The sequence below is a fragment of the Carcharodon carcharias genome, chromosome 17 (genome assembly GCF_017639515.1).
Source record: "Carcharodon carcharias isolate sCarCar2 chromosome 17, sCarCar2.pri, whole genome shotgun sequence".
Taxonomy (NCBI): Eukaryota; Metazoa; Chordata; class Chondrichthyes; order Lamniformes; family Lamnidae; genus Carcharodon; species Carcharodon carcharias.
In genome coordinates, this window is record NC_054483.1 from 71278934 (window position 1) to 71294149 (window position 15216).

General features: G+C 40.0%; 1 protein-coding gene across 3 annotated transcripts in view; it reads left to right on the forward strand.

The window, feature by feature from the left end:
• Positions 1-15216, forward strand: part of dclre1a (DNA cross-link repair 1A (PSO2 homolog, S. cerevisiae)) — a 56473-nt gene that overhangs the window by 26747 nt on the left and 14510 nt on the right. Inside the window, exons 5-7 of one of the 3 annotated variants that reach the window (XM_041210521.1) lie at positions 5658-5801; positions 7927-8072; positions 9262-9416. In XM_041210521.1, the coding sequence (XP_041066455.1) occupies positions 5658-5801; positions 7927-8072; positions 9262-9416 (445 nt within the window). Of the gene's footprint in view, positions 1-5657; positions 5802-7926; positions 8073-9261; positions 9417-15216 lie in introns of those variants that run through there. The other 2 variants (XM_041210522.1, XM_041210523.1) reach the window with 2 other exon arrangements.

Below are 15216 nucleotides of genomic sequence, written 5' to 3' on the forward strand. Positions count from 1 at the left end.
CAGCATTTGTGACTCCCTAGAGACTATAGCAGTCCATGTCCAATGCAGCAAGACCTGGACAATATCCAGGCTTGGGCTGACAAGTGGCAAGTAACATTCATGCCACACAACTGCCAGGCAATCTCAGTCCCCAACATGAGAATCTAACCTGCTTGACAGGCATCCCATCCACAAACATTCAGTCCCTCCACTACTGATGCACAGTGGCAGCAGTGCGCACCATCTACAAGGTGCACTCCAGGAATTCACCAAGCCTCCTCAAACAGCACCATTCAAACCCACAACCACTACCATCTACAAGGACAAGGGCGGCAGATGCATGGGAACACCACCTGCAACTTCCCCTCCAAGCCACTCACCATCCTGACTTGGAAATATATCGCCGTTCCTTTACTGTTGCTGGGTCAAAACACTGGACCTCCCTCCCAAACAGCATTGTGGGTGTACCTACACTACATGGACTGCAGTGGTTCAAGAAGGCAGCTTCCCACCACCTTCTCAAGTGTAATTAGGGATCGGCAACATCCATATCCCATGAATGAATGTTTTTAAAAATTACAAGAGAACCAAATGAGAAAACTAAGAACTGCAGGAAATAAAATCTAACTGACTGCTCAGCAATGTATCAATGACTACTGGTTACAAAGAAAAGGCACTTTTGCCTTAACTAACCAATGTAGTGCAGATACATCTTGTAACCCCTTTTACTGTGCACTGCACTTCTGGCGGATGTGTAACATTACAAGAACAATTGCAATATTACTCCTGGCTCTCCAGGCTCACTTTTAACTGCTATGGTAGGTCACAATTGCCAGTGAATTTCAAAAGACGTTCCACTCAACTTGTGTCTTCCAGATCTGAATTCCACCTAGGTAAGTCCTTGCTCCATAAATCTCAAAGTCCTGTCTGTCCTTCCTTTCAAACAGAAAACCAACTCTTGCAAGCATCTTGCTTCACCAAAGTTGGAGTTGCCTCCTCTCTCTCCCTCCATTCCCCAAAAGCAACAGTCCCTTTACTGAGGTACCGTCAAGGTGTTTAAAAATGTTACTTGATATTTCAATAGGTTTCTGTTTGAGTTTAATCTCCATGACAACCAAATCACATGGGCCTGTCTCCAGGTAGAGGTGTTTCACATGACTTCACCATCCCCCTTTCAGGTTCTGGTTCAGCTTGGGTTAAAATAGGCATAATGTCCTTGTAAAGTCCATTCATAATGCCCTTCCCCCTAAAAATATTTTTCCCACAACACCATTAAAATGAAATTACAAAATTGTAAACATTTTAACTAACTTACTACACATGGTACAGGAAACATTCTTTTCCCTTTTGTCATATTCCACCATTAAATATTTTGTCTTGGCATCATTATCAGGCTTAACCCATAACAACCAACTACCTGTGACTATCAAAATTTAAAGTCCAGCTTGCATGAGTTCTAAGTCCCAACTCTTGGAAATGATAGCTTCTTTTACTACTGATTGATTTACTTTCCTTAAATCTACATAGAAGATCTTTTTCATTTTGAGTAGCCTGTGCAGATTTTCCTTGTCCTTGAATCAGTCACTGTACTGTGGTTTTGCAGCCATCATATTGCTTTTTAAAATCAGTATTCGATTTCACATGGTCAGGATCTTGGGGTATTTGTGATGAGTCCAAAGGCTTCCCAATTTGTTTGATTTGGTTAACTTCATCAAGATCAACATTGCTGATTGCTAGTAAGCCATCTGGCATTTGGGTACTTGTGGCCATGAACTGGAATTTGAGGAGGATTCCCCTTTCATAATGCTTCTTACCCTCTGGATTCAGCAATTTCCTTTATTGTTCTTTAAAGCCAAATACTAAGTTGTCATCAGGACTTTCACTTTTCAAAACAGTTTGAACTTCTCTGTTCAGGGTTTAAACCCTGGATCTCCATTTTCTTCCATGTCTGCATGTGTTCTAATGTCCAAGTCTGAAATTTTCAACCAGCCAAACATCTGAATTGTCAATTTAATTTTCCTGATCCTGTTATACTTTCAGGATTATTTTTAACTTTAAGTTCTTTTCCATGATTTAACCCATCAGTTTTATTTTCCAACGCTGCCACCTGTGCAAGCAATTTTTTCTATTAAGCAAAATCCTTTTTAGCTGCTTTAAGAACTTTGTTGTTCAGCCAATAAAGCCTGCTGCTCCTTTTTAGACGGTTCACAATTTTTAAACATTTTCTTTTTGCTTTCATCATCCCATTGCATTTGAACTTTGTCTAATTCTAGCAAAAGCAACTGCTTCATTTTGAAATTTTGATTTTCGTTCAAGAACACTTATCCATCCTCACAACTTGTCAGGTCAGCATTGGATGCACCGTTCTACTCTTCTTCAAATTATTCCTTTTCTTTGTTTCATATGTTTCAAATACTGTTGCTATCTTCTTTACCACTCTTTGCTTAGGTTTTTTTTATGTGTTTAATTCAGAAGGCTTTAACTCACCTCCAACTGCCGTGAACTCGTTGTGTTCAGCCTGATGCTTCAATGTCCTTTTTAAAATTAGTAGGCTGAGCTTCTGACTGTTTAGACACAACTTTAGTTGAAATTGTAATCTTTGCAGCTGGGTTACAGAAACTCATGTATTCTTTTAAGCCACTCAGTTTTTCTTGTACAACTTTCACAGCCTCAACAATTTTTCTGAAACCACTGGAGAGGGCAATAGCCCTTATCCTCAGCCAAGTCATTTCCTAATAAATCTACACCATCAATAGACATTACAAATTGCCCCCATAATTGCTTAAAGTTGCCCTTAGGATGTGGGTGTTGCTCTAAGGTTGCATTTATTACATAACCCTAGCTGCCCTGAAAAGATGATTGATTTTCTGCTTGAACCACTGTTGTTCTTGTGGTGAGTGCTTCTACACTTGTGTTGGATAAAGTATTCCAGGATTTTGACCTGATGAAAGAACAGATATGTCCCAAGTGAGAATGCTATGTAACTTGGATAGTCACTTTATGCACTAGGGACTTGGATGAGGGGATAGAAGGCCGTAAATCCAAGCTCTCCCATTGACCATCAGATCGGTGTTATTATAAGCAGTGTAGATGGAAGTGTAAAATTACAAAGAAATATTCATAGATTAAGTGAATGGGGAAAAGCAGGCAAATTAATTTCAATGTAAGTAAAAGTGAGATCAATCCACTTTGGATTTAAAAAAAAGAACAGGGTACTTTGTAAATGTGGAAAACTAGAAACAATGATGGCCAAAAAAGACATGGGATTCCAGGTAAACAGATAATTAAAACGTTATGAACAGGTACAGAAAATAATCAAAGGCTAATGGAATGCTGGCCTTTGTATCTGGAAGATGAGAACATGGGTTAGAAATCTTCAGCTATACAAAGTGCTGGCTAGACCACACTAGGAAAATTATGAGCAGTTCTGGTCACCCACACCGTAGGACATATTGGTCTTGGAGAGAGTGCAGTGTAGATTTACTAGAATAATACCTGGACTCCCAAGGGTTAAGCTATGAGGACTAGGGTTGCTTAGAATTTTAGAAGATTAAGGGGTGATTGATCAAAGTATTCAAGATATTAAGGGAACCAGTAGATAGAGAGAACTATTTCTGTTAGCTAGGGATTCTAGGATTGGGAGTACAGTCTAAAACTGGGCTTAATTTTTTGTTATGCAAAGGGAAGTATTTGAGGTTAGGTCGCAGATCAGCTAAAATCTTATTGTATGGCGGGAAAAGCTTGAGGGCCTAAACCATTTACTATATTTTTTTCCCCTTACCATTGTTTTCATTGTCCATGGTGTTAGAGATCTTGATGCTGGGAAATGATGTCGAAGTAAGCTTGATAGTAAAGACTTGTGTGTGGAGCCAGAAGACGTAGGTAGGGTTCTAAATGAATACCTTGTGTCGGTGTTCACAAGTGAGAGGGACAATGTGGGTATGGAAATCAGGCAGAAGGACTGTGATATAATTAAAGAAATTAGCACAGAAAGGGAGGAGGTTCTAAGTGGTCTGGTAGGCTTAAAAGTAGATAAATCTCCAGGCTCTGATGAAATGTATCCCAGGATGTTGAGTGAGGAGATGGCAAGGGTGCCGGCAATAATTTTCAGTACCTCTCTGGCCACAAGAGAGGTGCCAGAGGACTGGAGGACAGCCAATGTGGTACTGTTATTCAAGAAGGGAAAAAGGGATAAACCAGGGATTTACAGGCCAGTCAGTCCAACCTCATTGGTAGGTAAACTATTAGAAGCAATTTTGAGGGACAGAATCAATCTACACTTGGAAAGGCAGGGATTAATCAAGGACAGTCAGCATGGTTTTGTACAGGGGAGGTCATATCTGACCAATTTGATTGAATTTTTTGAAGAGGTGACCAGGTGTGTAGATGAGGGCAATGTATTTGACGTAGTCTACTTGGACTTCGGCAAGATTTTTGATAGGGTCCCGCATGGGAGACTAAGGTAAGAGCCCATGGGATCCAAGGCAATTCAGCAAATTGGATCCAGAATTGGCTGAGTGGCAGGAAGCAGAGGGTGATGGTCGAGGGGTGTTTTTGTGACTGCATGTCTGTGTCCAGTGTGGTTCCCCAGGGACCAGTGTTGGGACCCTTGCTGTTTGTGGTATGTATAAATGATTTAGACTTGAATGTAGGAGGGTTGATCAGTAAGTTCACAGATGACATGAAAATTGGTGGGGTGGTAAATAGTGAGGAGCATAGCCTTAGATTACAGGAGGATATAGACGGGCTGATCAGTGACAAATGGAATTTAATCCAGATAAGTGTGAGATGATGCACTTGGACAGGACAAACAAGGTATGGGAATACACAATGAATGGTAGGACCCTGAGAAGTACCGAGGATCAGAGGGACCTTGGTGTACATATCCACTGGCCCCTTAAGGTAGTGGGACAGGTAGATAAAGTGGCTTAGAAGGCGTATGGGATACTTACCTTTTATTAGCTATGGCATAGAATATAAGAGCAGGGAGGTTATGCTGGAACTGTATAAAATGCTGGTTAAGCCACAGCTAGAGTATTGCGTGCAGTTCTGGAATCCACATTATAGGAAGGATGTGATTGCACTAGAGAGAGTGCAGAGGAGATTTACCAGAGTTTTAGTTATGAGGAGAGATTGGATAGACTGGGGTTATTTTCCCTGGAGCAGATTGAGGGGGGACATGATTGAGGTGTATAAAATTGAGGGGCATAGATAGGGTAGACAGGTAGGAACTCTTCCCCTTGGTGGAGGGATCAATAACCAGGGAGCATTGATTTAAGGTAAGGGGCAGGAGGTTTAGAGGGGATGTGAGGAAGAATTTTTTCACCCAGAGGATGGTGGGAATCTGGAACTCACTGCCTGTAAGGGCGGTAGAGGCAGAAACCCTCATAACATTTAAGAAGTATTTGATGTGCACTTGCGATGCCATGGCATACAAGGCTATGGGCCTAGTGCTGGAAAATAGGATTAGAATAATTAGGTACTTGTTTGACCGGCATAGAATCGATGGGCCGAAGGGACTTTTTCTGTGCTGTAGACCTCTATAAACTCTGACTATGACTGTAAAGATTTTAACTATAATTCTTTGGTCATTCAAATGTTTAATTAGCCTAATTTCTTTTACACTTTAAAACTGGCACCTTCCATCCTAACTTGAATCACCTGTAAATATTCCGCAGCTGTCCAGGTGCTGTCATGCTGCTGTTCCAGTTTCCAAGTGGTAAAACACTATTGCACACTGGTGATTTTCGAGCTAATACCTCCATGGAGCGCTACACTCATCTTGTGGGGCAAAAGATTCATACTCTTTATCTGGACACCACGTAAGAGATATTTATTACATGAATCAGAAAATAATATTTTTTGTGATAAAATGTTTTAGTTTAAACCAGTGTTGTCCAATGCCTTGGCTGTGTCATAACACTATTAATTGCTGTGCAAACCAAATCCCAGAAGGAAACTAGGCTTACAGGCCATACCCTTTTTTTGTATTCTTAGAAGGAGACTTGATCTCATCAGAAAGAAGTCCAGTAACACTTGGGATTTAAAAAATTAAGAGTAGAAGTTTTATTAACAAGAAGAAAAGAAAACTTAAGCACACAAGATCACAGATGCACAGTTAAACTTAGTCTTATAAAACATTCCCCACAAAAGACACTCTACTTGGTCAGACCCACAAGTAAACACCTTCCAAGCAACACTCCCTTATAGATGACAGAGCTCTGAAGAAGAGTCATAAGGGCTTGAAATGTTAACTTTTTTTTTCTCTCCACAGATGCTGTTAGACGGCTGAGTTTTTCCAGCATTTTCTGTTTTTGTATCAGATTTCCAGCATCTGCAGTATTGCTTTTATCTCCCTTTATAGATGTTTAACTATGAAAAACCTAGTAATATTACCTAAGGCAAACTGCTGTAGCTTCATTAAAGGCATACCACATGACGTGTAACACTCTTCCACTGTACTGTGAAAATCCAAACTTCAGAATAAAACAGCTTTATGCAGCCCAAGACTTTTCTGGCATAACGGGATGGTTTATTCAAACTGCATCCTCGCTCAGCCACAGCTCTAGCTCTAGCTATAGCTCCAGCTGTTGTATTTGACACCTCCAGCTCAAACAGCTACCACCCACCTAAGCTCTTCACAGTAACTCTAAAATACCTTTTTCCCCTTCCATCTCAGATTCTCCTCTGATCTAAAAATGCAAATGTTAGATCCAACCTATTCACTTGTACCTCAAGCCTCACATGTTTATCCTTTCATGTTTTAAGCCTCCCAGACAACCTGTCTCCTATTAATCTCTGCCCAGTTTATTAAATCGTGTACATATGTGAGCGTACACACGAGCTTATGCGCGCGCACACACACACACACACACACACACACACACACACACACACACACACACACACACACACAGCCTTTTCATAGAATAACACCGTAATTCCCCAGAAATATAAAAAAAACCCATCCATTTCTCACAATTAGCCACTAACATATACACTAAAAATGAGTAATATGTCATTGGGCATGTGATCGCAGTATTTTTATTTGCATTGCATATTTTAATTTTTAGTTTGATAAATGAAAAGCAGAACTTGTAAATGTTTTTTGGTCATTGTCTATGCTTTATTTCCTTGATTACTGCTTATTGGTTATACCAATGTACAACACAATAAACACTGGATTTCAGCACCATGGAAACACCAGCATTGTATGGAGTGGGGAGCTGGGGCTAACTGGTCCAACTGCTAATAATAATAATGAGCAGCTCCAACGGAGCAAATGATGGCAAAAGGCATGCAGTATTCAGCCGCATGCTGGATGGAGAGATGGGCAGGTCTGGAATGTCTTGTTGTACAAGTCAACATTCTCAATAATAACTGCCAAAATACTGCTCATAACAGCTAATAAGATCCTAAGAAACTGCACTAAGATATATTGTGTCTGATGAATTCATATCAGAATTCCAAACTTTGGTGAAAGAAAGTGCACAGTTTTTCACTGAATGATGATAGATGCTTGTAAAGTAAATGGACGTGAAACACATTTATCTGGATTGTGTGCAAGGTATTTTCTACCAAAATTGTGATTAAAATGGTGTTGCTGTAGCCACACCAATGCCAAGTCAGTGATTTTTTTTCTCTATTGGAAAACTCTGGTTCAACGAAGTTCATGAGCTCTCGTAATAAAAAGCAGAATACGTTTGCATTTTCCTAAAATTCAGTCAGTGCCAGTTTTGCTCTTTTTTCCCATTGGGCACTGGACAATATTTGTGAACTATGAATGTAACTTATTGATCTAGAACCACACATCTGTCACTAAAATAGCAGTAGTGAGAATAGAGAACAAAGACACTTTCATAATGAATCATTAATTAAGATATTTAACATTCTTATTGATCAAGTGATTGGAATGCATCCTGAGTGAAATGCTGTTTGTTTTGGTAGATACTGCAGTCCAGAATACACCTTTCCTTCTCAGCAGGAAGCCATCCAGTTTGCTGCTAATGTTGCTTTTGAAACTGTAAGGATGAATCCTAGGACGTTGATTGTCTGTGGTACTTATTCAGTTGGAAAAGAGAGAGTCTTCCTAAGTAAGATTTCCATATGGTGTAACAAACATTGTGTGTTTATAAAGAAAACATCCCTCTTCTCTCTCCTTCCTCCCAGTAGAATTGTTAAATTGTTTTGAAATGGGATTAATTGCACCTTCTAATTATTAATTAATAGTGGATATACTTGCCAGCATCATATACAAAGGCCTGCCAGTTTTTGTGTGAAAGGGAAGAGCTAAACTGATGTGACCATGTATTGGAGGAACTAAATAGGATGGTGTGAAGGCCTCCTGATAGCTCTGGTCAGCCTTGTCTGAATATTCTTCTATTCTGAATTTTGAAAAATTATAATCCTTGTGTGGTGTTAGATATTTCATGGAATGCCTGAGAAGGGATTTTGTTTTTAGGTATTGGTAAATTTTGACTATTTGCCCAATAACAAGGTAACAAAGCTAATATTCAAAAGGAAAAAATGTGAGCCAATATGGAAAGACGCAGAGATGGAGGTAAGATAGAAAGCCCTGCGTGCATGAAATGAAATATTTTAAAAATAAGTTTTTGACTGAGGGAAGAATTTAGAATACGTCACAAAATGCATGAACACCAGCGTTCTTAGTCTTTGCCATGTTAAAATTCTGCATAAAACTACCTATAATAATTTGAAGCCAAGAATACAAAAATTAGGTTGTGGTAAATTGTGCTGATCACTGCTAATCTCCTATACATTTTTCCCACCTATGGAGGATGTTTGTCTGATGATCAACCAGTAATCAACTTCCTTGTTAGGGGAAAGGGAGATAAGTGTACTTTCTGGGATTAATGAGTGCTCAGAATCAAGGCAGTGTCTGGATGGTGGACTTGGTAATCTTGATAACTGAGGCATGATGGTCCATTATTGTCCATAGTAGTGTTGTCATTTTAACCAGCCTTCCTGGCTCTTTTAATAGAGCCAGAAAGAATAAATGTGCCTAAGATGTGTGCTTTTCAAAGAATTAAATTTCTAATTGGATCCTCTAAGCTCTGTACCAGTAAATTAATTTGTTAACACACTTCAAATATATTGTGAAATGGCATTCAATTAGCTTGGTGCAAGTGCACCTCTTTTTGTAATTAATTTGCAGAAATGTAAGCTTGTAATTATATTTCTCATTGGATATTTGGAAGGACCAGCAAAACAAGATCTATTCTAATTGCTTTCTCCAACTGTGCATTGCTTTTTTTTTTAAAGCTTTAGCTGAGGTTCTTGGATGTAAAGTTTGTATTACCCGAAATAAACTAGAAATTCTACAATGTTTGGACTCTGAGCAGATAAACTCAATCATCACTATGGACTGGGAAAGTTCTCAACTTCATTTACTGCCTATGATGCAAATTACTTTTAAGGTAAGTTATCTTGAACACTTGTTTCTCTAAGAGATCATAAAGTTTACACAAAGCACCAGCTATAATCTATATAAATTAATTGTTGAATTAGCATAAAATCTAATTGCTCCCTTTAAAGCTAAAGTAGAAACTGCGAGAAAGCACATTCTATACCATTAGCCGAACTGAAACTTAACTTTGCATGCTTTGTTTGGCATATTGACACCCCATAGATGACTCAATAACTTCTGATGCTATTTGTAAACACTATAAATGAAAATGTAGTAACAGTGCAGATAAGTGGCACTGCAAGATGACAAGGATTGGGTCCTGAATATTGAGGGGTATATGACCTTCAAGAAGAATAGGAAACTCTGTAAAGATGGAGGGGTAGCACTGTTAATCAAGGATGGCATTTGTGCAATAGTTAGAAATGACCTTGGTTTAGGAGATCAGGATGTAGAATTGGTTTGGGTGGAGATGAGGAATAGTAGGAGAAAGGAGTCATTAGTGGGTGTGGTCTACAGGCCCCTTAACAGGCCCCGTTACAATGTAGGACAAACCAAACTAAGAAATATTCGGCGCTTGTGATAAAGTGACAGCAGTAAACATGACTTTAATCTACATGTAAACTGGAATAATCAGATTGGCAGTAGTAGCCTGGATGAGTTCATAGAATATTTTTGAGAGAGTTTCTTAGAACAGCACGTTCTGGAACCAACCAGAGAGCAGGTTATATTAGACTTGGTATTGTGTAATGTTACAGGATTAATTAATGACCTCAGAATCAAGGTACCCCCAGGTAGCAGTGAACACAATGGCCTGAATCTTCTGGTTGGCATGTGGGGGCGGTAACATCAGGTGTGCGTCCTGACGTCACCACACGTCATTTCGATCTTCAGTTCAACGGGTGAACACTGGCGTTGGCTGAGCACCTCGAACTGTCAAAGGCCCGTTAAGGCCTTTTAAAAACCAATTGAAATCATTAACAGCCCGTCCAACCATAAGGTTGTGACAGTGTCACATGAGGGGACATGTTGGAGTAATTTTTAAATTTTTTTTTTCTATTTTTCATAATGAAATTAATCTCCCCGAGGCAGCTCCATGTCTCGGATTTTTCTGTGCTCTTTCGTGCACATAGCGCAGGTCCATGACTCTCCATCCTCCCCCCGCCTGCATAGGCAATACTGAGTGCTTCTGGGTGCGCGTCACGCTGGGCGGCCCAATTAAGGCAGGTGGTGATTAGCTGCGCTCCTGCCCAGCCCACACAACAGGAGAAAGTTCTCCCCAATATGATTGAATTTTACATCCAGTTTGAAAGGGAGAAGAGTGGGTCTTAGACTGGTATTTTAAACTTGAATAAGAGCAACTATGTGAATGTGAAAGCTGAGCTAGCTGATTTGAAATGGGATACTAGGCTGGGGATAGACTAATAAAGAAGCAGCGGCAGACATTTAAAGGGATATTTTGGAATACTCAGCATAAGTATATTCCTACTAGAAAAATTTCTAAAGAGAGGACCCACCATCCATGGTTAACTCAAGAAGTTAGGGAAAACATCAAACTTGAGGAAAAAACATATAAGTGTTCAAAAATGAGCAGCAGGTCAGATGATTGGTCAGAATATAAAGAACAGAGATTGACAAATGACTGATCAGGTGAAAGAAATTAGAGTATGAGAGGAAGCTAGCTAGAAATGTAAAAAATAGATAGCAAGAGTTTCTACAGGTATTTAAACAGGAAAAGTGTAGGTAAAGTGAATGTTGTTCCTCTAGAGAGTGAGAACGGAGTTAATAGTATATAATAAGGAAATGGTGGAAGAGATGAACGAATAATTTGCTTCTGTCTTCACTATAGAGAGTACAAAAAACATTTCAGTAATAGGTGTAAATGGGGAGGTGGAGGGGCGAGAGGAACTTGGTGAAATTGCATTCACTGGGAAAACAGTACTGAGCAAACTGATGGAGCTGTGTGCTGACAAGTCTCTGGGTCCAGACAGACTTCATCCTAGGGTCTTAAGGAGGTAGCTAATCAGGTATTAGATGTGTTGGTGTTAATTTTCCAAAATTCCCTAGATTCTGGAAAGATTCCATCAGATTAGAAAGTAGCAAATATAACCCTTCTATTCAAGAAGGGAGGGAGGCAGAAAACAGGAAACAATAGGCCAGTTAGCTTGAGGTTGGTCATAGGGAAAGTATTAGAGTTGATCATTAAAGAGGCTATAGCTGGGCACTTAGAAAAACTGAGGGTAATTGGGAAGAGTCACCATGGTTTTATGAAAAGGAAATCATGTTTAATCAATTTTATTTGAGTTCTTTGAAGGAATGACATGTACGGTGGAAAGAGGGGAGCCTGTACACATACTGTACTTGGATTTCCAGGAAGCATTTCATCAGGTGCCACATCAAAGGTTATTGCGGAAAATAAAAGCTGAAGGTGTAGGGGATAACATTAGCCTGGAAAGAAGATTGACTGGCTGGCAGAAAACAGTGTATGCATAAATAGGTCTTTGCCTGATTGGCAGGATGTGATTAGTGGAGTCCCTCAAGGGTCTGTGCTGGGGCCTCAACTTTTTGCAGTTTCCATCAATGACTTAGATGTGGGGAGCAAAGGCACGGTAGCTAAATTTGCAGACGAGACAAAGATAGGTAGGAAAGTATGTTATGAAGAAGACATTAAGGAGTTTGCAGACTGATGTAGAGAAGTTGAGTGAGTGGGTAAAAATCTGGCAAATGGAGTTTAATATGGGAAAGTATGAAGTTGTTCACTTTGGCAGGGAGAATGGAAAAGCGGAGTATTAAACAGAGAACAACTTCAGAATTCCGAGGTGCAGAGGGATCTAGATGTTCTAGTGCATGAGTCATAAAAAGTTAATATGCAAATACAGCATATAATCAAGAAGGCTAATAGAATGCTATCCTTTATTGTGAGAGGAATTGAACATAACTGAAGCATAAAATCCTTACTTTTATGCAGGGCATTGGTGAGACCCCATCTCGAATTGTATGTGCAGTTTTGGTCTCTTTATTTAAGGAAGGATGTAAATATGTTGGACACAGTTCAGAGTAGGTTTACTAGATTGATACCTGGAATGAGCAGATTGTCTTCTGAAGATAGGTTGGACAGGCTGGGCTTGTTTCCACTGGAGTTTAAAAGAGTGAAGGGGTGACTTGATTGAGGTATACAAGATCCTGAATGGTCTTGACAAGTTGGATGTGGGTGAGTCCAGAACTAAGGGGTACTGTTTTAAAACTAGGGGTTGTCCTTTTTAGGACAGAGATGAGGAGAAATATTTTGAGGGTTGTACGACTTTGGAGCACTCTGCCTCAGAAGGCAGTGGAAGCAGGGTCACTGAATATTTTTAAGACAAAGGTAGATAGATTCTTATTAGGCAAGGGAATCAAAGGTTATCGGGGTTAGATGGGAATGTGGAATTCAAAACACAACAGATCAGCTATGATTTTATTGAATGATGGAGCAGGCTCGAGGGGCCAAATGGCCTACTTGTCCTTTAGCATATGTTTATATGCACATATTTTTCTACTCCTACATCACAGGACTTATGCTACTGTTTTATTTTTCCCCTGCTAAGGATTCTTCGTCCCACATCAGATCACTTGTGGCTGAAGCTTGAGAAAAACATAGTTTCTCCAGGAGGAGATTGGATTGGTTAATTTTATGTGTTCTGTCGTCTTTTTTTTGTATTTTTAGGTTCCCTAAAATAAAGTGCCCACAACAGTTGCCACCAGCTGTTGAGCCTCCACAAAGTACCGTTTATAGGTTGTCACTTACAGGTCAAACCTTCAAACAAAAGGGAAAGCTATACATTTTAAATTGTATGATAACATCATTAATTAATCAACATTCTGCTTTGTATATGTCAGTATAGAGAGAAAATAAAGGAGGGAAAAATAATTGACCTTTGGCATATAAGGATGCTTAACTATTTATTACCATAAGGAAATTTCTTGGATTCATTTTCAAAGAGCAAAATTGTCAGTACAAAGTGCTATCATTTGGTTTCTTCTCGGCATGCAAGATTTTCACTATGTACTTGCCCGTAGTCACAGGATAGCTCAGAATATGGCATCTTGCAGAATATTTTGTCCCAGGGAAATTGGCTTATGAGACCCTTCTGACATGGCTTTTCCCAATTTTGATACTGGTAGCATAGTCTTCCCTGACAGAATCAGACACTTGATACTCATCTAGAGTATCTAGAGATACTAGAATCCAGGGAAATGAACAATAGAATAGTCCTTTTGGCACATATTTTAATGTTTGAAATTAAGGGTAGCTGTGAATTGCTTCCTGCTCATAATAAGCACTTAGTCAACCTTGGTAGTAGCTAAATCAGCAAGATGCAATGATTCTAGTACACCTCATGTAATATTATTCTTTCAGCTGTATTTAGTTGGGCTGGGCAATATAGCAACAAATGCTCCCTGATTACCTTAGAGCGGAGGATTCACTTGCAGGTAGTTAGAGGCTATTTGACCCTGGATATCAATTGCCTTCAGTATTTCTGTTTGAGGGATGAAGACTATATCAACCTGGAGACCATCCTTTCCTGGTCATAAATATTTCATTATGTATTTCCTTTTATCCCCAAGTAGCTCGAATATGAAAGTCATGTGTTAGACTGATACTCCTTGTCCACTGGCCCCATGTACAGTGATGCTTGAACTTCATTGGCATTGAATAGACCGGATTTGATTATCCTGTAGAATGGATAAAATGCAGCAAGACCTGGACAATATCCAGGCTTGGGCTGACAAGTGGCAAGTAACATTTGTGCCACACAAATGCCAGGCAATGACCATCCCCAGCAAGAGAGAATCTAACCATTGCCCCATGACATTCAATGGCATTACCATCGCTGAATCCCCTGCTATCAACAGCCTCGGGGTTACCATTGACCAGGAACTGAACTGGACTAGCCATATAAATACTGTGACTACAAGAGGCAAGGAATCCTGCACTGAGTAACTCACCACCTGACTACCCAAAGCCTGTCCACCATCTACAAGGCACAAGTCAGGAGTGTGATGGAATACTCTCCACTTGCCTGGATGAGTATTGCTCCAGCAACACTCAAGAAGCTTGGCACCATCCAGGACAAAGCCACTTGATTGGCACCCCATCCACAAATATTCACTCCCTCCACCACTGACGCATAGCAGCAGTGTGTACCATCTACGAGATACGCCGCGGGAACTCACCAAGCCTCCTTCCAAACCCATGACCGCTACCGTCTAGAACAGCAAGGGCAGCAGACACATGGGAACACTTCCACATGGAAGTTCTCCTCCAAGCCAATCGCCATCCTGACTTGTAAATATATCACCATTCCTTCGCTATTGCTGGGTCAAAATCCTGGAACTCCCTTCCTAACAGCACTGTGGATGTACCTACACCACATGGACTGCAGCAGTTCAAGAAGGCAGCTCATCACCACCTTCTCAGGGGCATTTAGGGATGGGCATTAAATGCTGGCCTAGCCAGCGATGCCCGCTTCCCATGAATGAATTAAAAAAAAAAAACAAGTTGGATAAGGCAAATGTGTGTCTGAACCAATGACATTTCAGTTGACTGCTACACTGTTGAAGCATTTATCTTTAGGACAATTTCTACCATTAATACTCTAGTTACTTCCTGCAGGCCATCCACCAATACAGCTTACAGCATACATTCTGGAGAGTCTGGCATTTTGCATTTAAACAAAAATCCAATTCTGCATTGATTCGTGGTATGTTTATTTGTGTTCTGAGAGATATTTGCATTTGGAAATTTACAAGTTAATTGGAAAGTCTGGTTAGTG